The sequence below is a fragment of the Zonotrichia leucophrys genome, chromosome 2 (assembly GCF_028769735.1).
Source record: "Zonotrichia leucophrys gambelii isolate GWCS_2022_RI chromosome 2, RI_Zleu_2.0, whole genome shotgun sequence".
Classification (NCBI taxonomy): domain Eukaryota; kingdom Metazoa; phylum Chordata; class Aves; order Passeriformes; family Passerellidae; genus Zonotrichia; species Zonotrichia leucophrys.
In genome coordinates, this window is record NC_088171.1 from 112,498,549 (window position 1) to 112,525,494 (window position 26,946).

The following is a 26,946-nucleotide window of genomic DNA, read 5'->3' on the forward strand; positions in this document are numbered from 1 at the left end:
AGAGATATTAGCCTTACATTGTATACAACTAGAATAAAATTTTAAGAGGTAAAAGATCCCAAACAAGCTGCTTTTCAAAACTGATATCTGTCTTCAGATGCCAGAAGCTGTCATTAGTGACACTCAGTTTTACCCTGGAGATAACAGGCACTTTGCTTGAGCCTTTCTCAAAGAATCTGAATGATGTACTTAATCTTAACTATGAATTGATCATTAACAGTTGGGCTTGTAGCAGAATGTCAGCAGTGGAACTTGGTATTCTCTGTATGTTCTGCAATCTCCTTCTCTGGCATATGGATTTTTATTGATGTTTTTTGGTTTTGAAGGCAGAGACCTGTGAGCCTTACAAGAGCTTTTAGCAAATAAAGCAATTTACTCAAGAAATTAGATCTGTTACTCCTTTAGCATCTGAAAATTTTTCTCTTGTTCTATAATTGCTCAATGTCTGGAAGTGGAAAATCAGTATATAATGCATGATGGATTTTGGTATATGTGCCCAGATTGGTGCTGGGGGTAGAAGCAGAGGTAGGAGTGTATTTTGGTAATGATCCTATATTCAGAAATGCAATTGGAAAAATCATTAATGCTACTTGATCAATTTTGACTTCTTCAAGTTTTCAATCAGTCGTTTAGAAGAGAAACAAAATTCTATAAGCTTGAGCACCCAACAAGGGCCCTCCAGACAGTAATCCAAATGTGTTTAGACACTATATTATAAAAATAAAACAAAAGTATTGAGAAAAAGATACTGGTATTCACTGAATTTCCTAAATTATTGCCCATGGTTTCTAATGCACTTTCCTTCTCTGTAGCCTGCTGTATTAAGTCTGAGATAAGCATCAGCTCTATCATTTGTTCATCTTCTGAGGTTGCACAGCCTGCTGGTCAAGATGCTGTGGAGCTGGTCTAAGGAATATTTTTTGTAGCTTTATGGAAGCTTTATGTTGTCTGAGTTGACCTTTTAGCATGATTGTTTTAATACGTATTTATAAAACAGGAAAACCAGCATTTTGTCGGTGTTCACTGGCTGACCTTCATTGTAGTTGAAAGAAAAGCATTTTTACAAGTATTGTTAAGATGATATGCTAGAAAAGATAAAATTTTATTCTGACCTGATCTGTTATGATATGTCTGTAGGCAAAATGCGTTCCAAGTAATTGCTGTGGATGGGGTTTGCAGTGGAATAATTCAGTGTCTCTCTGCTGAAGACTGTATTGACTGGCTACAAGCAATAGCAAGTAACATTTCCAACCTCACAAAGCACAATGTAAGTATGGATCCAAGTAAGCCAGAAGGTTTCCCAATCATATTTGATTATAACTGTCATAAAAGCCTAATGGGTTTACATACAGAATTATCTGCATATAAACAATGCTTGAGGCTGTCTGAGAGAAGTCAACTCAAGTTTGTTGTCAAATCAGACTCTGTGAGAAACCATTGAATAGGAAAATATTCTTCCCTGCAGTCATATAATTCACTTTGTCGCTATCAGAGTTATTCGCTTCGTAGCAATACCAATTAGGATTAGAAGCAAAGACCAGAAGCACAGGGGGAGGCCAGGTGTGATGCAGGAACACATATAAAATACAAAAATTCTGTGCTTTCTTCATAGTGCGTCTCTCCAGAAACTGGTATAAGCAGATCTGAATTAGATTTTAGGTCTGTCTATGAATCGGTTATCACAATGGGAAAGGCAAGGTGCTTCTGTGGTGTAGATACAGATACTCGTTATCAGCAATGATTAAATGCATTTATGCTTCATGCACTGCACTCTTACCATCTGAGCGTGTGGGATAGATATCACTAATTGTTGAAGCAGGAATAAATGTTATGTAAGCATTTTTTCAAATACTAAGTTCAATTAAGAGGTCTTCTGGACCTGACTGGGATGTATTTACATTTAAAAATGAGCATGTAGTTCTCCCTGTATAGGAACCTGTATGATACCTTCTGTGGTTTTCCTAAAAAACTGAGAACACATGGGGAGCTCCATTATTTTGAATTGAGTTATAACAAGGAAGCCCTTGAGGATTTAATTTATATTTCCTTAAATCTGCTTTAGCTTCCCAAATATGTCTCTGAATTTGCTTTTGTTTCAAATATAGGGAACACATTGAAGGAAGAAGCTGTATTTTTTGAGATTTATAATCAAGATGCAAAACTGTGTTCCATCTGGCAGCAATATGTAAAAGTCATTGTATTATAAAAACATGACAGACATGAATTCATCTGCCATCTGCAAGCTTCCATGCAGTACCAGCGAACTTTATGGCTATTTATTCATACTTAAAATGCTGTTGCTATGTAGAACCTTTCTAGTCTCACTAGGCACCCTGACAATTGAGGCTTCTGGGTTTTTTTCTCTTACCATCTTTACTTCAGTTTACTAATGATTCTTGCTACTTAAATCTGTGGATTTATTTTCTTGTAACAGTAGGCTGAGGCACCTGAATTTTACAGGTGTTTTGAAACACCTCAGCTCTGATGAGACTGTAATTATGGTTACTTAGCATAACTTGAATTTTGGCAATGCAGTGTTATTACATGACGTTTTTTCTGACTACAGTTGATAATTCTACAGTGGTTTCCATAAAATACAGAATGAAATTATCTAATTTTTTATAAGAGGTAAATAGCCTAAATTATGCAGCTGTTATGCCAGTCTTTGTATTTACTTTATCCCAAAGACATCCTGTAAAGTAGCCATGAGAGTTAGGGCTTATGATAATTATCCATGGGTCTATTTTTAGAATTGTCCTATTTGTTCATAGCTCTTACAAATTTATGGAAAACAATGACACTCTCCTTCCGGTAATATACTTTTCTTTTAAATTGACAGTTGCCAGAAAGAATTAGTTGTTTGACAGCATAAGTGATAAGTGAATATAAGAAACCTTAGGAACACAGAGAGGGAAAAAACCCAAACTGTTATAGAGAAAAATGATTAGATGTGATTAGAGGTCCCTGTATTTTTTTTCTTTACAAGATGGTTATTGACATGCACATACTGTTGATGTTAGCATTTTTCCTATCTGAGAGAGGCATTTATTCACAGTCATTCTCCCTTTGTGTGTCATCCAGAGCCAAAGAAACAAAGTTAAGGATTTCTTCTAATTCTTTGGATAAATTGACCAATTTTTAGTTTCAATTAACTTCTCATTCCTATCTAGAGGTTACAGAAAATAATTTGTTTCATTAAAATACCATGCAGCTCACAGAAATATTTACTTACATGATGTTTCTCATAGCTATCTACCTTTTGAAAAAAAAAAAAGGAAATAGAATTAGAAAAAAGGACTATAACAGCTAGATTGTTAATGAAAGCACTTTTTTTTCCCTTGTATCAAATCTGGGCTCTTTAGATTTTGGTGGGATTTCTCTTGCATAACTTTAGATGTCTTAAGGCAGAAAATCCAGAGTGAATCTTATTATTTACTGTTGATGTCCATTTTATAATGAAATCAATTCCTTCAGGACATGTCTGTCTTTCCTTTGACTGGTAAAGGACCCTAGGGTGGTGAGTTCCTACTTGATACTTAAGGAGATAGATACATATCCTGATAACCTGTCATTTATGTCTTTGAGGGGCCAAAGCGAATTTCTCTGAATAAATCTCCCAAAAAAATGCCTGGATATTTTTGACCAAAAAACCAAAGGTGTTGTATTAGTCTGAGTCAGAAAATCTGAATTATTTTACTTTTTCCACTCGCAAACTGTCTGAAAGAAATTAACTGATGGTTCATACCCCAAAAATGTGAATAACAAGTCCTATGTTGCCACATGTATCTAATAGTTGTGATTATGCGTCCGTGGCTCCAAAATATCTTGTTGAACCTATAATCAATTAGTTTTTTCTAATGATTTTTTCAAAACCCTCTTCTCTCATGATCGAGCGTGTCCATATCAGACACAAACATGATGTGACTGAATTGCAGGATCAACAGTATAGGCAGTATCTACGGAAGCCATAACAGAAATGCAGAAGTAGAAGCTAATACAAAATGCCTTGACATGACCACCATTTTTAAAAGGCAATGTTGCTAACTGAATGGAGTCTGAAAGATGATATCTGCAAGCAAACAATTTTTCCTCTGTTGGTTGTATTACTAATCATTGTACTATACAAGCTAGAACTCATATTATTATGCAAAAAGTTAAAATTTTAATGCAGAGATGTAGAAATTATATTCTGACTATTAAGAAGAGATTTTATAAAATTCACGTGCTGACTGATGTAGTTGACTTTATTTCAGATTATCTTTAACAGACAAACCTCAGGTATGCACTCTTTTTGGAGGTTAGCACAAGTGTCCTCTAGTGTTTTAAGGATGCTCAGAGTGATACTGGGAGTTTTAATTTCTTTTGGTCCCAAGAAGCTCGTATTTCATGTAAGGTGAAATACATTAAATTTGCACAACATGAATGGGGTTGTATACTGGCATGCAACCAAAATGCATACAGTATAAATGCACCATTGGAAGTGACTTAATATCACACTGTAGTTGTTGAAGCTATAAGGATCATTCATTTCTGAAGATGGATTCCTCTCCAACTTTAGTCACTTGAATTGCACCTGTTTTAAAAATTTCACAGTTTTATCAGTACCCTCAAAAACCAGAAGGGTTATATCAAACCTGAAGTTTTCGTCTAAGCAATCCTGATACTGAAGTTAATGTGCTGAAATCTGAATATGCTAAATTGAACCTGGGCTTGGGGACTCTAATTCTTCTATGAACTGATGAGGTTGTACAGCTTTTTCTTGCCAATTTGGATGGCTGGCAAAAGCCATTTAAAATGGGAACAAACTGCTGCTTCTTTTCTTGCTAATGCTCCAAGTAGGAATTTTCAATTCAGTTGTTCAATTCAGCTATGAACTATTTGCCTTTCCATGAACTTTTAAATTGTATTAAGGTAGGTGGTAATTGATACGGATTTCTAGTCCTTTACATCCCTTTTGTTTCAGAATTTTAGGATGACAGTATCCAATTGTCATGTAGCTTTTAAAGAAATTATACTATGGAAGAGTCTAAGAAAACAATCCAAAACCATGTGCTCTTAAAGAACCACCAGTTGCCAATACATTCCTACTTCATGTGCTGCAATTGTCAGGAAATTTAAAGGCAAATTTTTTAATGGCTTTAGTACAGTGGAATTCAGACATTTTGGATCTTTTTAACAAAAGAATAATAAAAAAAAGTACATTTGAGTTAGCAACTTCTGTGATATAGCTCCATAAAGTTTTTTGAGATTTATCTTCACAACTCAGTATTTGTCACTTGCCTGTTGCTTTCTCTGTGGCAGATTTTTCTATAGTGAGGGCAATAATTTTTTTTTTCCCTTTCCTCTTTCATAATTTCTTTGAAAAACACTGCAACAGTTACACATTTATGCTTTTTACCTTGGAGCCAGCACTTGACAGCAAAGGAACAACATGAACTTCATCAGACAGGAATGACAGAGTAAAGTTTCTAAGCAAGAGGTGGCAAAAAATTTTAAGCTTGTCTTGAGAATATCCACAAGATCTTACAAGATTTACTTCACAGTGGCTTCACTTTATCCCATTATGTTGCATTTTTCTGGGTAAAATAACACATTTGTGAAATTGAAATTAATGAGGCACACATAGTTGATGGTAGAAGCCCAGCAATAGCATGAAAGCTAGCATGAAGAGGTCTACAAACTGGGTATTGGCCCAATGGGTGTGTTTTTCAGCACCAAAACCTTTGTTCTGAGCAGTTTAAAAGTTCAATTGAGCTTTTTTGGTATGCTTAGAAAGTAGTGCCTAGTGAAAGAAACTGCTGCTAAGAAAAAAAAAAATTATTTCACTTCACTAGAAAAAAGAAAATGATAAAACCTTATCTTTATAATGCTGAAGTTTGGGTACAGGGATTATTTAAGTCACAAGGTAGAAGAGGAGACAAAGAGTGAAAAAAACCGAAAAAAACGGATTAGACTAAAACAATCTGTTCCACTTGTAGGAAGAATAAAAGGTCACAGGACTACATTCAGTGTAAGCAAATTATTGAAACAAATTAGTAGAACATATTTCTCTTTTTCTGATGGATGCTACCACCAGTAAGGACATACTGTAAAATGTGATATTACATTAATAAATAAATATCCCTCGTGTGAAGTAAACAGATTTAATATTTTAGTTTTTCAGTTACAATACAATGGCAAGCCAATCAGAAAGCTCAAATTTTACTAATTTTTGAGTTTTCAGGAATTATATGCTCTTAAATGTCCTATGATCTTTGGATTACAATAACATTTATCTTTTTTTGGTTGCTCAGCTGTGCATGTTTCAAGCAAATCCAAAAATAGCAGCATTAGTATCAAACCTCTTATGCTATAATCTGTAGTAGTGCAAAAATCAAATACTCGGTAATTTAGAAATTGAAAGCATTATAAAATGAAGGCCAAAACAAGAGAGAATTATAGGAAGTCTATAAAGTATTATTAGCAGAATAATTTTACATACATGATTCACAATTCCCATGACACGAATACTCAGATAAATTGGACATTAGCTAGTAAATATACATTCAACACTTTTTAAAGCAGTATTAGCCATTCAGGTGGTCACAGTGTTCTGACACTTTGAATTTTGTGCTCCATTCCATTCTCAACCTTGTAAAGGGAAGATAACAAAGATAGTCATTCCAGTACTGATATTAAGGTCTTTCTTGGAAAATTTAAAAACCAGAACTTGATACACCTGCCGCATACTGCTGCCATCTTTTTCCATCTGTGATTCTCTTAAGGCACGTAGATCTACATGAATAACTGTAGTCAGTGAGGCATCAGGATTACATAACATAAATCACTCCAAATTTTCCTCACTTTTTAAAAATGTGGGCTGTTATCAGGTGCACAATTAAAATCACATTTGTCTCTATGTCACTTTTATCAAGTGTTACATATGGCCCTGTCTGATATTTACTTATGTTTTTGACAATTTGAAGTTTGCCTTATTTTACAAACTATTTATTTGTACCTTGTTTAAAGAATTGTAGATAATTTTACACTCTCTTAAATGTACAGATTTAGCTGCAAAGAAATTTAAGTCTTGTCAAACTGTACTGCTGTTTCCCAGTATTTCATCTGCATTTCTATAATATAATTGAGTCTAAAGGACAATGAGACAAATAGAAAAACAGAGCAAGAAAAGAATATTTCTTTGAGAAATATTTCTTCAAGAATATTTATTCCAGAGTTATCTGGGAAATTTGTAACAAGAAACTTCTGTCTTCATAGTTGGAGTATTTGTTATGACACATTCTGATTATGGTGACAGCATTCATCATAAAGACATGAAATCTTGCAGTATTGCTTTGGAATATACAGCGGAGACTTCAAGTACTCATGATAGGTTTTCAAAGTAAATTAAATTTTCTTTCTGTACTTCTCAAAAATATTACATCTATTCATGTTATTTTTAATAGTATATTTTTTGTTTTACTGTATACAAGGGCACAACTTCTGCAGTAGTCTTTAATGTCTGATTAAAATATCCACATCTCTATTTTTATTGTATAGAACTCTAATATACAATTTAGGAGAAGCAATGCCCCTAGAGAAAATAAAATCAAGAGGCTTTCCTTTTAAATTTATCAGTTTAATGTAAATCTTAAAAAAATAGCAACATTCTTGCAGAGAGAATATTTTTTGAGTTTTATATATGATTCTCTCACTCAGTAAAGAATCCCTGCACTTTGATTCATCCACTTTCGCATGGAGTCAAATTAAATTTTAGCCTTGTGCTAGTGTTTAAATTAAAGCAAAACAATATTCAATATATTCTTTATTCTCTGCAGGTTTGTATGAAGCTCTGAGACTCTCTTCCCTCATTCTATTATTATTGAAGGCTTAAGTTAACACATTATAATAAAAACTGTGATCTGTTTGATCAGATCAAAACAAGGCACTTTGGAGGAATGTCACACTTGCTCTCAACATTCCACCCTTGTGAAAGGTAACAGGAAGCCTGTCATTTAGGGGAAAAAACCTAAAACCAAGCAACACCTCTTGATTGGTTTTAAGTGACAAAAAATGATGACAAGAATAAAGAAAATAGGACTCTAAGTGGGAATAGGGGTAAGCCATTTGGGGGTTTCCAGAGAGGTAACACATGGAAGAAGAAAGGACTCATTATAAGTTGCCCTTTCATGCCAAAATGCCAAGCTGCCCTTTCAGTAGCAGCTGGAGACTTAGAGCTACTGTAACCTAGTTTTTGTTGTGCAGTAAAATGTTCAATATTCCACTGTTGGTTTATTTTCAGTGAGAATGTGTTAAAAGTGCTGTTGAATCACAAACTGCAGTTGATAAAATAGCAACTGGGAAGTGGGAGGCTAGGCAATAGTGACCTTTCTTTTTGTATTGCTTCTTTCTGCTATCTTAACAAACCTACAACAAACAAAAATATAAGTATTCATATTTAAGGCACTATTATCTTGTTTTGACATCCATTTCCTCTTACTCACTTTTAAAATATATTTTTAAAGGTGGCTACATCTGAAGCTTTGCCTTTCTTCCACAACCAGAGAATTAAAAGATAAAAAGAATGAAAAGAAATTTAAATGCACTCAAAAAGCTATAAAACACCTCCAGGTACACGTTATTAGTAGCCTAATGTGTTGAAAGCACTTTCTCCATTTGGTTGTCTTGCTTCATAAAGTGCCATAAAGAGCAAGTGCATTCAAGTAGTGCACAACTTATATTTGCCTGTGGAACAGAAAGGAGTCAGAGGAACAGGCAGAGGTGTGGGTTAGATTCCAGCCATTCCAGGACAGGTTTAAGAGGTTAGAGCAAATAAACCCAGAGAGGCAAAACAACAAATGATCACTAAGCTGCAGAGGAAATGAGCCCCAAATTGCCATTGGACTTGCCATTTCTCTGCTAACAGAAGGTATTCTGAAACTCTGTGACAAGTTCTTTATCTCCTAAAAATACCTGGGGTAGTTAAGTGACAAATACCTGTGGGGGATGTCTGTAATGTCTGAAGTTATAGCTGTGTTGATCACCTATGTGGGCACCAACATGATTGCAAGGTTCTGTTGGTTCTTCTCACCAGTTTGTTTATTTCAGAGAATGAAGTAATTACATCCAAAACTTGTTTCAGGCTGTCATTGAGGTCATGAAGTCAGGCTTGAAAAACTGAGAATGAAGCACCTTGTTTCAGTCTCATTTTCCAGTGCATGGTACTCTCTGACTTACTGCAGTGAAAAACTATTAATTTCCTTTAAGAATTAGTAACTTTTTGAATAGTTCATAACGAGTGTATGAAGGTTTCTGCTTTTCTCCTTTTTTTCTAATTGTTTACAAATTATTTTACAGTTTTGCCATCTATGAAAAGGCATTTGCCTAATGATACCAATCAGGAACTCTAGTACAGTAAATCAAAGGAAATTTTTCTTTACTGCATTTATGAAATCACTATCAAGGTTTTGCCTATAAAAATTGTATGAAACAACTTTTTGTTGCTCCATCTCTTTCTGAAATAAAGCCTGCAATCCTTTACTATATGAAATAATGTCTCAGAAGCTATTAATCACATATATTTGACAAATATGAAAATAGATATACATTTTTATATTTGACGCATGTAATCATGTAATTCTTATTCCCCAATTTTGCTTTTTTTTATGAGCCAATTACCATTTATGTTTGGGTAGTTTGTCAAGAGAGCACTTTATGTGCTAAAGAGTACATAACAGGATCCTAAATTCTACTTTTATATGAGACCTCCTGTGATAGGAAAGACAGTCACTAATTTTTAGATACAGAGAATGAAAAAATCATAAAATACTGCTGGAAAGGAGGCAACCAGGCAGTTAAAGAATGCCTGTCCATCTCACCTGTGACTACTTAATAGTTCAGTTCATAAAATACAACATAAAATGCAACTGGGGGATAATTTGATTTGTGTTAATACTTGCACTTATAGCTGTATTAGCAGAAAAGTGATGTAAGGTCAATGCAGATACACAATTCAGCTTATCCACGTGATAATTGCATGATAATTCCAATTGTATTCATAAGGCTACTTCTTAAAAGTCAGTAGGAAAACCTTATTTATATTTCTAATTACTAATAGATATTCTACTTCTTTTCCAGTGTAATGCATTGAAATCACACAAACAGTAAAAAGGGTCCTTTTAGCCCTCTGTTCCCATTATACACTGACCACTCAAATAATAGATCACATTGTTCAGAGGTAGATTTAAAGATGTACACAAGTCTTTGTAGATGTGATATATTTGCATGTTTCATTAGTTTCCTGCTTGTACAGATGACAAATCTTGTTAAAAAACCAAAGTAAAATAGTATCTGTCTCAATTCCAAAAGTGTTTATTAGTCTGTTGGTGAACAAACAACACGAGTTTATGGTTGTTTACTCCAGGGAAAAATCTGTTACCTGCCTAGCAGAAAATATTGTTTTCACTGTGTTTATTTCCTAAAGCAATTTTGTAAAGTAATAAAAAGGATGAAAAACTTCCTGTGGTGTGTCAACATGCTGGCGCTTCTCACATAATTCAGTCGATTTAACATTGTTAAAGGAGTTTCATCAGTTCTTCTTCTCTGGTATCAGATTGCCAAGTAACTAGACTTCTCTTTTTATAACTATTTTCTGCTTTAGCTGAATTAAGTAATGTGACAGAAATGGTAGCTGTTTGTCCCTAAAAAGCAAGATCCTCTGCACCCAATCTCCCAATATAATAAAGGCATAGTAAAAAATGTCTTTAAGAGTTGAAGGAGTGAACTCATCCTCCTAGCAGAGGCAGTTACTTCTATCCCATTAACTATATAAAGACTGCAGATATCTCCAGAGGGTAATTCCATCTCCTTGAATTAAATACTTACCTATCCCACATCTAACAGGAAATGGCAAGAGGGTACTTTAGCATAATAGCCTACAGGTTGGTAGAGTCACCCTGACATGAGAGACGGGAGCTCTCTGTGCTACTCAGCCTGCAGCCTGATGCCATCTGCCTCACTGCTGGCCAAAAGATCTCCGGGGACAGCACAGGGCTGAGGCTGTGCTTCTCCTTCCAGAGGCTCCTCTCTGTGCTGTCCATAGAGCCACACGTAAAAATCTTGCCAATACTGTTGGCAGGGGGCTCATCCATACTGTCTGGTGGGATTAATCCAGCAGGAATATTGCTTAAGTGAAGCAGATAAATACTTATCTCCTGCAGCCTAAGTACTGTAGCTCCATATCCTGGGTGGCTACACTGGTATTACCTACCATGACCAAATAGGATGCTTTACTCCCTATAATACAGAGTAGATTTTATTTTTGCAGATTTTTAGCCCAACTTAGTTCCCTGATTTTATGAACAGTGCAGTCCCATGAACAGTTATTTTAGCACAACTAAAAGGCCGGGTACATAGCGTGGATATACAGGCAGGATGAGAAAAGTCCACATACATTTCTGCAGACAAGCCTTCCATGAAAGAGAAAGATCAGCAAAAATAGGCTGAAGTAGATAGTTAAAGACATCTGGGGATTTTCTGTATTTGTGAATGTTGTACTCAGATAAGCCTTCTTTACCCCTTTCCCTCCTTCTGTAGTCATTTGCAATTCCCTGAAGTTCTAAAAACTAATGAGAATGTCTCCCAGGTTTTGAGAAGAAATTAAAATCCATGCTTCTTGAGATTCTCTCATCTCATAGGAAGTGTTCCACACCATTTTGGAGCATTTAGACTACTTAACCTGTGGCATAATTTGTGTGAAAAGAACAGCTTCAGGGAAGTCAGATTGATGGAAAATGTTTTGGTCTGCATGAGCAATGGACTCATTCATTGCTGAAAATAAAGGGTGTAAATAAAGCTGTTTGTTGCTTTCCTTTTCCTCTTTGCATTCCTATTTATTGTGGCTGCTGTTTTCCCTTCCCAGGTGCAGATGTACCTGGGGAAAATTATAGCTTTTTTATAGCATTATTATTGCATAGGGAAGAAGTTTTACTGGATGATTCTAAATATATATTTGTTTAATATTTCTTCACTCAAATACCAGACTACAGCAGCTGTGTAGCCGTAGAAGAACTCCTAGTGTCCATTGCTCTGCTTTGCTATTTTGTTCAGAAAGGAAAAAATGTTTCTCTTCTAATATATGCCTTATGTAAAAGATAAACTGAAGGTTCCCATTCATAGAGGAGGAGGGAGGTAATCAAAACATTGTGTAGGCAAAATGATTGAATAACCTAAACTCTCTCTAGAAAGTAAAAAAAGGAACATAAAAATTAATCCTCAAAACCTTTAGTAAGGTGCATTTTATGGGTAAATGTCCACAGAATTGTGACTATCATGTTAATGAGGACCATTCGCAAAGAAATGTTCCGCCAAAGAGACAAAAAGACCTGACATTCAGATACCTGTTCTACTGTTTCAGATCCCATTTCTTGTATTAATGTTATTAATGACTTCCATGAAGTGTTCTGAGGTGTTGAAATGAGTTTTCTTGAGATGATCCAGATATCTGCAAAGAAGGTCATGAAGTTTTTTATTACAAGAGGAGTCATGTAAATGCAACTGCAAATGTGAAACAAATCAAATATGAAACAAATCAAATGTGAAACAAACAAATATGAAGAGCCTTTGCTTTATATTTATTAAATTGAATACAAGTGACCAATGACTACATTGATGTTTGGGCTTCCACCTGTACATATTTTTATGTGATAAGATGTTACAGGGAATGAATATATTACTTTTTCCAATTAGTTTTTTCTATGCCTGGCCAAAAACCCACAGGTGGCTTCTCAAACTTATATTTAAATAGTATGTGCATTCCATTTAAATGTTTTTCTCATTTTGAAACTGTAGCAATAATAATTTGAAAGGGTTTTTTAGTTTGGTTTTTTTTTTTTTTTACATCACAAATAGAGTGTTTCACAAGAAGAAAAATGTCCTTAGGCCGACATAACCCCTATAGAGTTGTGGATTTAACGTTCTTTTCCAGTTACCCTTTAAATAATTGATAAATCATGGTGTGTATGCATGTTTGATATCAGAATTATTTCCTTTTGCACCAGATTAACATAAATGTATCTTTATATTGCTGTATAAACATAAACTGTATTTTAAAATATTATAGCAAGCCAAATCCTAAGAGGCTGTTGAAAAGCTGTTTTAAACAGATTATTTTCAAAGTTATGTGCTTAACGAGATAGTCAGCATACCTCTCCAGACTATTTAGCAATGTATGTCTGCACCTTAATTAAGCTAACTACTCTTGCTGCAGCAGTATGGCTGTTAGCTCATTCATTTACCAAACAGTAACCATAAACAGGACTTTCATCTCAAAAATATAATAATCAGCAGTCAGGAAAACAGAGTATGCAATTTAAATTAAAGAAAGTGTATTCCCTGTTGATCAAATAGCAACTGGAAATCTAGAACATCCAGGCTTGCAGACGCCTCTACCAGTAAAATAATTTTCCATTTACATAGCTGGATAGATTGCATGCCAAATGTAGCTTAAAGTAATTATAGCTATCTGACCTCTATTTAGTCTTCTGATCCAAAACCCACTTCCCTTTACCTTTGTAAGTAAATAGACCAAACCAAAAAAAATCACTTCTTATTTGTTTTATGCTAACATTTTTTTAAAGCCATAGAAACAGACTCATGGAAACTTCCTACTTACTCCTGGTTATAATACCACTCGGTCTTTGCAGTGGGGTGACTTAGGAGGCAGTCCTAAGTCCTTGACCAGGTCAGAAGCAAATAAAAAAGAAACCAACTTGCATCATCCCTGGTCTGTGTAGCTTCACTGGCCATGTTGGGTTTATGTTGTCAAACTGCAACTCTGATGCATGCTTTTTTCCTTTGGATTTGAATAGACAACCCTTTAGCTCCAGAAATGTTACCTTTTCAGCATAAAAAAAGATTGTTTTTTTTTTAAATATATATTTACTTTTTCTATCCCAGGCATTAGAAAATTGTAAAAGTTCATATTAATAAAGGAATTATTTTCAACAGTGCCAATATTTTTATCAGTCTTTTATCAGCTTCTTACTAGCTCTTTGTATTCTTCTTTTCTGTCTCTGTGTTTACTCCTGTTATTCCATTTGTATTTCCTGTTGAGCACAAGGAAGTCTACCAATAGTGTTACCAGTGCTAAATAACTTCTTTTACATTTTCACATATGAATACCTAAATAATCAAAACTCACCAGATAGCGGTATTTTATGTAAGATGCATACTCTACTTATCCACTGGAAAGAAAAGGAAGTCTCATGGCTAAATGATTAACTTATTAATATCCCAAAACAGAGGAAAAAAGTATCACAGTAGAATTTGTAAGTAAGAGTGGGCTTGGGAAATATCCCTTGTCTACATAGAACCAGAAACATGATAGGACAACATGAGATCTCCTCAACTGGCAAGCAGCAAGAGTGGAAAGAGTTTTGATATATACCATTAATAACAAAGAGGAGAAGATAAGGGTTGGTTAACTCCATTTTGGAAAGAAAATTATTGGCAGGCAGTGACAAGAAAGGAAAGATATTGAATGTTCTTTTTTGATCAGAATTTACTCAAAAGTCAGTTGTAAACAGGTGATTGTCACCATTGATAAGTGTGACACAATCTTGAATAAAATCAGATCATCTTAGAAACCAGAGAGAGTATTAGATATACATTAGTGAAAAGCTTTTTAGATATATGCATTCCAAGTACATCCTCATTACATTACTTAGAACCTTCAAGAGATTGAGCCTTTGTTCTAAATCCATTTGCTATGTACAGGAAGTTTCTAGATGAAATAAATAGCAGTAAAGTAGAAGTTATAAATTTTGTGTGGCACAGAACAACCAGTGCATATGGTTTAAGAGTAAAAACTCTCTTCATGTAGCTTTATTTCATCACTGGTTTTTTCAGTTGTGACCAGCTCCAAACTAAATCTTTTGCAAATTGTAATGTGTATGTTAACATCCACCCAATTACTGCTAGGAACAGTTAGTAATCATGCTGAAAGAGTAATTCTGTATTTGATGGAATTGCTGCCTTCATACATATTAGGGATTCTCTTCTTTGGCTTTGAGCATATGTTCTCACAGCAGTCTATACTTTATGAATAGGCATGATACTAATCAGATATTTAGTTGCTTTGTTCAGTTCTAATTTCTTAAAATTACACACCATTTTAATATATATTACCATTTTAAGTGTTTTTATAATAATGTCAAATTTATGCAGTTAATTCTCTCATTGTGACAATATATAATAATGTAACCTGGTATAATTTTACTTATTGTGCAGCATCTGTTTTTCTTAGAGCTTGACATATGCACTTCACTTGCAAATTATAGCTTTTATGTTCTACTTATGCCATTGTCTTCATTATACCTTTGTTGAATAATTTGTTTCCCGATTTTTCTTTTAACTATGGTTCTGGAGTAATTTTCGCAGTAAGTGTGTGTGTGCCTTTTTCTTTCAGGAAAGATAATGTCCATAATAGACAACTAGAATTTCACTAAAGTAATGGGAGAAGACATTGTGGGGGAAAAAAGAAGAAAAAAATTTTAATTGATTCCAGTAATTTAAGTGTCATAAAGATGATTCCTCCTTTGATATCACTTTTAATGTTGAAACTTAGAGAATTGTACACATCTTGGTATCTTGAAAATGTGGGGTAGTATAACTTGTACGACATTATAGAATCTTAGAATATCAGGTTAAAAGGGGACATCAAGGATGGTCTGATCCAGTTTTGGCAAAGGCACAGTCTATACAAAATGCCCAGAATCCCATTCACGTGAAGCTAAAAAGTATCCAAAGCTGGGAAATACACTGCTTACCTGGGGAGGTTATTTCAATGACTGATTTTTGTCATTGTCAAAAATTTTCCGCTTGTGTTTAATCAGAATCTCCCGGGGAGTATCTTGTACTCATTACCCCTGTGTTTTCCCTGTGACTTCTTGTGAAAAGGGAGTCTCTGTCTTTGTAATCACCTTTTACATACTGGAACATGGTAATAAGGTCTCTCCTAACCCCTCTATTTTCAAGGCTGAACAATCCCAGTTCTTTCAGTCTTTCCTTATATGGCAGGCTTCCCAGTCTTTTGATTGTCTTTGTGGCCCTTCTATGGAACCTCTCTAAATCATGTTTGAGCTGCAAGAAATACTGATAGAGCAAAAATCTATACTTTGACTAAACAATCTCCTTTACTGCTGAAATACAATTAGACAGGGAGTTGCTACTCTGAAATCTGTCCAAAATGCACACTTAAGTAAAAGTCATCTATAAATTTGCTTGTAACATCCTTAGTGCCTGTGTTAGCTGTTCTAAATGCTAATAAATTGGAAGTTTATGAGAGGTTTGAGAAAATCGCGTTGATCTTAACTATTATACCGCTTCCTATTTAAGGATTAAAAGATTGTATCCAAAGCAAGAAAAATATGCCGTCTATTACTAGTGTCAGTTTAACAATATTGTTAAAATTAAATGGTCCTTTAACACACTTCTCAAAGAAGAATGAAGAAAAAGTCTGAGATGAAAATGAATTCATTGTGCAAAAATCTTTACCTTACTTTTTTTTCTCCCTTGAGAAAAATCTTCTACTGCTTGGCCTACCTTTCATCCATGGTCCCACTGAAACACAGCTCGTCATATTGATCAGTATTTGAGCATTTATTTTCAGAAATACCAGAAGATACTTGGAGAAAACCCATATTTATAGAGATTTTTGCATACTATTTTTTAATGAATTCTTAGTCATGAGGTGAAATTGGAGATCAATTGAGAGTACTGTATTCCTTAGAAGGGAATGAAACACTTTTTAAGCTAAGGCTCAACAGCTTGTTAAGAGAAGGAAGGTTAAGGAGAGTCCAATCTTTCCTATTTATGGCAATCTGGAAGCTTTATTGCAAAAGATTTTCTCATTAAAACTCAGCTCAGGTTATAACTGAATACAGTGCTAGAGTCAGTCTGTGATTAATCTGAGTAGAGAGTAGAGTGATATCAGGAGGAGGAGCAGAGTGTACTTTATAAAATATGAGGACATGACTTTTAACTATACAAGCACTACAAAATAATTTTGTAGTATTTCAAGTGAAATTTAAAATTATCAGTCATACAGATGAATAGAGAGCTTCCAGAAAAAACAGGTACTGAAAAACTCAGGTGTTTATAATGATCTTATATATGAAAATTCTTTTTCTTTTGTAATATAAAATTTAGCAATTATGTTGATACCATATTTATTATCATGTGAACCTAATTCTCAACCCCTATTTCATCTAATGTCAAGTAAATTATCTAAGTAATGTAATAACAAGTGATTTTTTAGCTTACAAGAAGTTTATCTGGTCCTGTCAGACAAATTGTCTCATAAATATTGCTGTTATTCCTGAGAGCTTCAAGAGAATAGAATTGTGTAATTCTTTTAGACAGAAGAAGTGAAATGTGACATAACACAACAAAGACGTTTCTATAATTTTATTTTTAATCCACTCAAACGAAAGTAAATGAATGGGTTGATTATGGAATGATTGAAGATATAATACCTGTAAATAATAAAGAAAACCTCTTTAACTTTTTTGTAAAGATATTTGTTTATTCCACTGGCAACTGGCCAATTTAATGAATTTTTACGTCAGGAATTCATTTAGACTGGTATGCTGGGGTGTAAGTATTGAATGTATTTTAAAAATCACTAGCTACATTTCTATTAGGTTCTGTCAAGGCAATTAATTGTCTCCTTTTATATAGAATTGTAATGGTATAAAATTCCTCATTTCTTCTGTTATTTTACTACTCCTTTTGTCATAATGAATTCTGGACTATGAACTGCAAGTGTTATTTATTATCTGTACAAAATTGAGGACTTCTGAAACAATGCAAACTTGGCAAACTGTTAACTCTTCATGAGCAAGATCAGTAGATTGTCTATGGACTGAGGGCAGAGGAACAAAATATGTTTAGTTGTAGTTTTCAACAAACTGCTTTATTCTATTTCAGTCCAGTCAGAATGAAAAGACCAGGTTGGAAAGAGGGACCTAAAATGAAAGGAGACATTTGACTCAGTAAAGAAATGGCTCAAAAGCTGTGGATAGGACTTTTAGGGGGAAGGAAGAAAAGAAGGGTAATGACTTTCAGCAAACATATTATATACAGAGCAAACCTTTGATGAAAATGTCAGTTGGCTTGTGATGTATTTTTCTTCCAATACTTGCTAACAGTTCAGTTGGAAACTTTAGGTGGGAAGCAAAAGTATTGATGTCTAAATCCAAATCTTAAACTGAATTTGTAGGAGTTATGGTTTGCAGTTCCCTTCCCAAAGAAGGCTGAGGAAGATGCCTCAGCTGTAACGTATGTGCTGGTGAAATGTCTAAAGAAGTAGAGAAATTGCAGAGGAAAGCTGACAGAGAGGGTGAAATCTGGAATGGGGGTGTGGAGAAGGTGATTGGTAACAAGGCAGGAAGATCTACAACAGCACCTACTGTGATTGAGAAAAACCTAGCTAACAAGACATTTCAACTCAGATTTTCTTCACAGGGAAATTATCCCTCCTAAGGCAGTGATGCATTAAAATGGTGCCCACAGGAGCTGAAGTTTCAAGCTTAATGACAGAGTGGATTAAAAATAAAATGGAAGCCTGGCAAACTGGAAAAACTGTGAGATTAAGGATCATTCTTCCCATGAGGAAATGATGTATTGGTTGGTCATGAGTGACTCACTCCTGCGTGTGATGAAAACTGCTCTAATGTCTGGACCTAATGTTGTGGGAAGTCTTCTACCAGGAGCTTAAATCTGAGGGATGTAGCCAAAGCCATCTAGTCAAATGACAATTACCTGGAACTGCTCCTTCTTGCAGGCATGACTCATTTCTGTGTCACTCTAAGCAGATAAAAGTGGCTGCAAGACTTTTGGAGGAAGGCTGAGGGGATTAGAGCTGTTGTAATGCCCTAGTCAGCTCTCCTGGTCATTCAGGAAAAATGTGTGTCATTCAGTGCTCATATGCAAAAGTAGCTACCAAAATAAGCTCTGGCCAATTTGACAATAGCATGAACTTGGAAGATAATACAGGGTGAAATGGAACTGGCTTTGCCTGAAGAAAAAAATAATGTTTCAACTTAAGAAAAACTACACAAAGGGCAAACAGTTTGTTCTTTGAGTCTGTGATGGATTACATGAGAAGCAACAGGATTAAGCTGCAGCTGGAAAGAGTCTGGTTCAATATAAGGAGAGCTTCCAATGCTAAGTAGAGGTGTGTTTGCTAATAGATTGACTTATGAGGCATTAAGAGACTCATCATGGCAGAACTGTACAAATGAGTTCCACAAACAGCTTTAATTGACTGAATTGTTTTTAAGCAACTGTTGCTGTTCTCTTATATTACATAGAATGAACAAATTCATATCAGTTTTTGCAGCTGCATTCAGAAATACTAGGATAAGATAAACTGTGGATACTATTAAAGTTTTTCCCTTATCATTCTGTGAAACATTCTGAAAGTAAATAGTATATACTGGGTATTATATTGTCTAAATGTTAAGTTTAATCAAATGGTAAGTGAAAAGTAAAATTGAAGTTGGCTTATCTATAATATTTAATTGCCTTGAAAAATCAAGAGATAATGAAATCTGGTATTTTACACCAGGAGAGACATATAGATCAATTTTTAATAGTTAAATTTAACAGTTTAAATCTGGTTCCTGCTGGAAAAATGACATGGCTTCCTTGTTCTGCAGTAATAAGTAACACCAGCTTTTTTACTTCTTAGTGTGATTGATACTGCAGTAATCATACTCCAGTGAGCAACTACTATTATGATATAAGCCACAATTACTCAGTTGCATTTCATTATCTGAAGCAACGATTCTGGTGTCTCCTTCTGGGTCAGATTTTTTTCATACCTTTTCAATTCTTCTTGTTCACAGTACTTCTAATAAGTCTTCAGTACAGAGACACATGTTTCTTACTTTCAGATGGGACCATAATAGCTGCTTCAGGCACTGGATTTAATTTGTTTTCAGTGTCTCCAATAGTATGCATGTTGCTGTTGGTATTTTATTTATGGACATTCACTGTTATAAAACTCTTTGTAACACCTGTATCTTCTTTAAAGAGGCACAATAGAAATATTGTCATTAAGGTGACACTCACTTTTAGGAATGGCTGTTAAATATTGCAGGATTAAGTGATGCCATTCATCTATCAAGTAAAAAAAGCACAATGATTTTTAAAAAAGAAAATTTTAATTGGGGTAAAATTAATTGCAGTCGTATTGTTGGAACCTCACAGATGTTTTGTGAGTAGGTTTTGTGTTTTTGTCCTTAGGGCTCCCACTATGCTTCCATGTAATAGGCACAAATCTGGTATTTCTTTCTGATATCCATTCATTACTTCTGTGCTTGTGCTGTTCAGTGTATCACTGAATCCTTTTGAGTGAGAAAGAAAAAGGTTTAATAATATGCAGGTTTGTGATCACATTTCAGATGGCCATTTTTGCTTTGATAGTGCATTTACGTGTCCTAAATTACTAATAACTCTCAATATATTTTCTTTCAAAAGCTCAACACCTCTTAGCAATGATTTGTATTCATCTGCTTCTGTTTTTGAAGGTGCATTCCTGACTTTTACTAGCTGTATTTTATTGTCCCCAAAAGTATTTATCAAATACCTTTATTTATTGGAACTCACCAAAATATGGAAGATCTCTGCTTATTTTGTACAGCTGGCTAATAAAGGCATTCAGTAGGGTTTAAAAGGAATCTTCTACAGTTCTGCTTTCCAGATGTGACCTCAAGATTATCTCAGGCCACTCTTCCTCTACTCCTGTATAGAATTTAAATGAAACATTTTTGTTTTCATATGGATTAAGATGATTCATGAGAACTGTTAAACTGTTCCAGAATAAAGATCCATCTAGTCCTGTGTCTGGTGATAACAAAAGATTGGTTATATTTCATTTTGTCTTTCCAGCCATCTGCTACTTTAGGACTTCTTCAGACAGCTGATTAGGGACTTTCTGAATAATGTCTACTGTGTCCTCATTGTCTATAAACTTTACAAGTATTTGATCTTTTTTTTTACATTTTTTTACTCATAAGAGAGATTTTATAACATTGATTATATAAGCTGAAACATATAATCTTGGTTCTCACTTTTGTTCTCATCTAGGAGCCATAGTGAGGATGACTCAGCCTGCAGGTATCTATGGGAACAGACTGGAAAGCAGAGGTCATGCTTGTGCTTATGCATTATTCAGTGTTAAATCAAGCCTCTCCTCTATGTAACTGTTCGTACATTCTGGAGTTTTTCCCTTTCTTCCTTCAAGGAAGTTGGTACTGAGTTCCTTCAGGCTGAGTGTGTTTGCAATCCACTGTATCTAGTCTTGACAAAAATCCAACTAGGACATGAAAATGGTAGGAATGATGGAAGTAATCCTAATCTTTTATCCTTTGAACCATTCAGCTGGTTAAATATGATCAACACATGACAGAGAATGGTGCCATTCACTGGTAGGTCAAGAGGCAGATGTGAATTAAATACTTCCTATGCTCCCATATATTCCAGAATGTATTGACTGATCATTTTGCATAACTTAACTTATACAGATTTTTAGTGTGAATTCTAAAATCTACTGCAGCTTGCAAAACCAGCACCAAGAATTGCTATATTTGTTCTATAAGCAATTACATATATTTGAATGCATTCACCAATATACGATGTATTTTGTGGGGGCTGTTGCATCCTTCTTTCAAATCTTCTTTGATTCTTTCAATGTGCATAAACTCTTGCACAACAAAATTTCACATTCTTACCACAACTTACCCACCCTTTGAGTAAATAAAAACCTAGCAATGACAGAAAGACTAGCCAACCAGCAATTTGAAGTATTATGTATTCTTTCTTATTCATTAACATAAGATTATCACAGCCTGAACTCGTGTTTTCTTCCAAATTTTAATGATCTGGCTTCCTCTTTGAAATCACTTAACATCCCAATAGCACAAACTGTATTGTTGCTTGTCTTCATCTCTATGCATGAGATGAACAGCTATGTAATGAATTTATGTTCTTCTCAAGCTATTCTATTTTAATAACCTGTTATTGAATGTGAGTCAGCAGTTGTGTAGTGCAAACAACTGATAGAGAAGGTTAGAGAGTCTAAATTGTTTGGGGAAATCCATAAAAATGGCTAGCATAAATTAAAACAATAAAAGGTTCTTTTAAATTGGAAAATGACTGTGACCTGCAAAATTATGTGATATCTACAGACTGCAAGAAAATGAGAGATCAAATAATATGTGAAAGCCTGGGTGGCATCTTATTTACTGCCTAAGTCAGCAAAAGACTGAGCAGGCACTGGTGCCCACTTGTTTCCTTGTCTGTTCCCCTAGGTACTCCAATGGAATTGTCTCTGTCAGGATCTCTGTCCTAACAACTAACACCTACTCTTATTCTTTCTTCTAGAGGACCAGGTGTATTATCTGAATCTTAGTTGTCTATTAATCATCTTTCCCATTATTCCTTTAGAATTTTGAGTCTAATTTACAGTATAGTTTATCATGAAATAGCATCAAAGCAAGTGTGGTATACATCGAGTTTTCAAACATCTGATTGCTTCTATTTAAATTTTTAAGGGTTGGAGAAACCTGAAATCTCTTGATCTTACTACTTGTAAGAGTACTTGGAGCGTATTGAAAGATACATTTCCAGATCATCTCATGAGGATCCTGTGATTAAATGGGAATAGCAAATTTCATTAATATAAATAGATAAGAAAGGGAAAAAACCTCCTAATAAATAGTAGTTTTCAAATTACACTTTAAAATCCTCATATGGAAACTGAAAATAAATATTGCTGTGCTATTGGCCTCAAGAAGGTCTGAAATGGTATCTCTCAGAGGAGTGAACAATTCAGTTCAGCTTTAACTGAATGTGAAAATTTAAAACCCAGCTTTTATGAGCTTAATCAGCTGCATTTCAGCAGAGGGCAACAATAATAGGCTACAATTAATGGGAAAAGATAATAGTATGGAACAGTGTTCTTCTGTATTACTGCTTCTCTGGCACGAAGACTTTTAAATAACAAAAACTAAAGAGCCCGAACATTTGCAATTGTTGTGCACACCTGAAGCCAAGGTTTGCTCATTTGTGTTCCTGCTGAGAAGTGCTGTGTTCCATGTTCTTGTTTGTTTCCTCTGCAGAGCAGGCACAGCCATCACTGTGAAAATATCCATCTGTAGTTGCAACATCTAGTGCGCAAAAATGACTGAGTTTGGCCATGGGACATTTTTCATTATGTCATTTCACTTCAAATCATCTCCCTGCCCAGTATTCTTCTTGTCTGTGATATCCAAACATACTGTGAGATGAATTTTTGGAACATATCTAGTAAAATGTATTTGTACCATTAACAAACACTTATATTTTGAACCAATCTTCTTTGATAGCTTTCACTAAAATATATTCTTCCCATCCCTGAAAGTTTTCAAAGCCAGAGCTCTGGGTGGAGCTCTGAACAATCTGGTCTAGTGAAGGTGTCCCTGACCATGGCAGAGGGTTGGAACTAGATGATCTTTAATGTTCCCTCCAATCTAAACCATTCTATGTTTCTATGCTACAATTATTGGTCTTGTATTATCACTGCTTATCTCTTTCCTTGTCAGATGCAGGATACTGCAGAGACCTTACTTCTGACTCCTTCCTTCTTCCACATTGAATTGATCATTAATTCCCAAATTACTTTCTCTATGGTGTTCTTAGATTTTTTTTCTCCTAATTTGCATTAATGGAAATTGAATCAGAATAGAATATCATCCCTCAGCACCTGTTTTTTTGTGCTTGAAGCAGAAGCAGGTAGTTCTTGCTAACTTCAAATCAGCCTACATTGTGTTTGTCTTCAGACAAGAGTGTGTTGTCTAGCTTCTTCTGTCTCCTTTTGTGCCATTCTGATTTTTAATTGCTCTGCACAAGCACATCTTTCTAAAGAATATTCTCAGAATGTCTTTTTAGTATAATATCTGCTGGTATGTTTTTTAAGAAATATTACATTCATGTGTATTTGCAGTGTATTGTACTGATGAAAACAAATTTTATTTAATTGCATCAGTTACACAGTTCTGTGTGCTATGATTGTGCTTAATTACACATGGTAGTATTACAATGGGTTCAGTAAAGTTGGAGGACTGAAGCAACATTTTTCTTTTAGATAACCAGCAAAGTAATTGAAGATTTTTTTTCTCTTTTTTAATTTCTGGAAAATGTTTACTTTTAGGTTTTAATTACCAAATAATTTAGGTCTGGAAATTAAATTTTACTCAATATACATTGTAAAAGGCTGGGAAGAACATATGTATGCTGCCTAATTGTTGAACTTTTTATTTCTGTAATGTTCAATATTGATGCACATGAATGATAAAGATTTAGGTGTTCCTAAGATTAATCATACTTAACAATTTTTAATTTCAGGTAGATTTGAACAACTATAATACAGTTTTGAAGTGTCTGTAAAAGAGTTAAAAATAATGCATTTCAAGAAATCACCCTATTACCTGAAAGATAAACATAGTTGTTTTAGTTAATCAAAATAACAGCAGTTAAAACTACCATGTAATGTAGGTGCTTAGATTGTATTTTAGAAAATGAGCTGGAAATTTTTGAATGAGAAAATGATGTTTCAAGTACGTATTTACATTTTAGAAGAACATTAACAGCACACAATGCACCTAATGTACTTTGTAAAAAAAAATGCAGTCTCTATGTTTGAAGTAAATAAAAACACTCCTAAATTATTTGATATATAACTGTAACTTGCCACTAGGTAAATATTTACAGTATTTTGTTTAGAAAAGTAAAATTTCTTTTTCTTAACATTGTACTTTCAAGCCTTAAAATTTTCAGGCTATTAACTGAAGTCTTTGCTTAGATTAAAATACATCGTTTTCACCAGGACTTTAATAGATTCTACTAACCCAAACAGGAATTTATCATGCTGGATTAATTAATATTTGGTTTAGGAATAAATCCCAGAAGTCTTCAAGTATTTTTTAGGTCAAAAAATATGGGGGTTTTCTGCTTTTTATTTTAAAAATCACATTAGATTGTTGGTATCTTCTATGGATTAATTTTATACTATTTCTTTGTCCTTTGAATGTCCTTGTTCCTCTAATGCTTCTCCTTAGCTAGCATTAAAGAAGGAAGGGTGGAAATGTTCTTCTGACACTTTTGATGGAGGATACATTTGAAAACCAACTGAAATTGTGTGCCAGCATGTTCTTGACAGTGGGAATTATCCTTTGATTGCAAAATTGTGGGATGTCAGTGGCACTTGCTCAGTATTTGCATGAGGAATTCAAAGAGCTTGTGACTGCAGCCTGGTTCTGAAGCCTGCAAAACACATTGCCACTCACATCTCTGCATGTAGTTGTTTAGGGACAATATTGTAAACACTGGAGGAAATTCAGTGGTGATTCTTCTTTTCTTCTAAAAAGATGTTGCAGGTTGGTTGAAGAAGTTTTATGTTACACTGTGGTTTCAGGGCTTCCCAGATAATTCAATTACATTCCATATAGAGACCTAGTTGGCAATATCTTCAATTTAAATATGTTTTTATTCTAGGTATTAGGTAATTGTCATGATTTACAAGGTTTTAGATTTACTAGGTTGTCAAAAGCTTTCACAGCTTATGCTTAAAAAACAACATTTTTCTTCTAATAATGGTAGGAATGGGTATGTTCTACACATAATTCTCTTTGTATTGGACACTTGTGTCAGAAAGCTGGCAATGTTTGTTCTTAGGGAGTCCATGAACTGCAGGGCTAAACAAAAACTCATCAGGAATTAGGTATCTCAGCCTGCTTTTCTTGTTCCTTTTCACTTAGGGATATTGTTGAATGCTTTAAGAAAAAATTACTTGAACAATTATCAGAACTGATTTTGCATACTTAATTTTGCACCTAGGGTAAAAGGGTAGAGTAAATGGTGTTTCCAAAGCTGTTCCAACCCAAAATTTCATCATTCCTTAAGGAAAGGAACTTGCTTAGAGATTGATGACTTTGGTGGTTGGCAGTAAGTTGCTCTGAAATAATTTTATTTAGAGTCAAATATTCTAGTTTATTTTATATCTTCTAATAAGAAGAAGAAGAAAAAAAAAGAAAATTGCACTTTGTTTCAGAATTTAGAATTAATTTTGTGTGTATGCACCTCTTCTGGATTCTAAACAGCAAAATGAACCACAGTAACCACAGAAATATCCCATTGTTCAAATGAGCTTGCCAAAGGTTTCAGTTCTTTTACTGCAGGAGATTTTATTTTCTTTTTTGCAGGCATAATTTGGAAGGGAGAGTCTAATATATGTGTCTAAAATCCAGTTAGATTTATTTGTTTTGTTTTTTATCCTAGTGACTGAGTATTAATCTATTTCTTTATTCATTTTTATAGATTAAAAAAATCAACAGGAATTTTCCCGTAAACCAGCAGGTAAGAAAAAGAACATTTGGGCTTTTAAATTTATAATCCTAATTCTCACTTGAACTATCTTTATTTTTGTGTGGTAGCTGTTCATTATTCTACCTGAAGAATTCTCATTAGATTTTCTTTAGAGAGTACCTTGGTGTTTTTACTTTCTCAACTCAAAAGGAATTAGAGTGTTTCACCAAAGTAATCTTTTCAAATTTACCTATTTGATGCAGGTATATATACTTTTCTTCAGATTGTGTCTTACCAATTTTACTATAGAAGAGAAATGTTATCATTATCCTTTACAGAATTAACCAGAATAAATCAATGTTCCAAAATTCTAAAAATGTATGGTTGGGTTTTTTTGGCCTATTGACAAATTCAGTCATAAAAAATTAATATCTGCACAACTATTTAAAAAAATATGAATAAAAATTACAAGGTAAAACTCAGCACACTGTACAGTTAAGTATGTATATGTTGTGTATGACAACTTAATTAATTCTATAATGATAATTTCCACACAAA

The 26,946-nt window shown here is 34.3% G+C and overlaps 1 protein-coding gene across 7 annotated transcripts in view; it reads left to right on the forward strand.

Moving 5' to 3' along the window:
- SNTG1 (syntrophin gamma 1) overlaps nt 1-26,946 on the forward strand; it is a 315,746-nt gene that overhangs the window by 218,343 nt on the left and 70,457 nt on the right. For all 7 annotated transcript variants that reach the window (XR_010439215.1, XM_064706080.1, XM_064706079.1 and 4 more), the window contains 2 exons: nt 1,138-1,267; nt 26,401-26,439. Coding sequence is in view for 6 of the 7 variants with exons in the window: in XM_064706080.1 (XP_064562150.1) it covers nt 1,138-1,267; nt 26,401-26,439 (169 nt within the window). In the remaining variant the exon portion in view is untranslated. The remainder of the gene's footprint in view (nt 1-1,137; nt 1,268-26,400; nt 26,440-26,946) is intronic.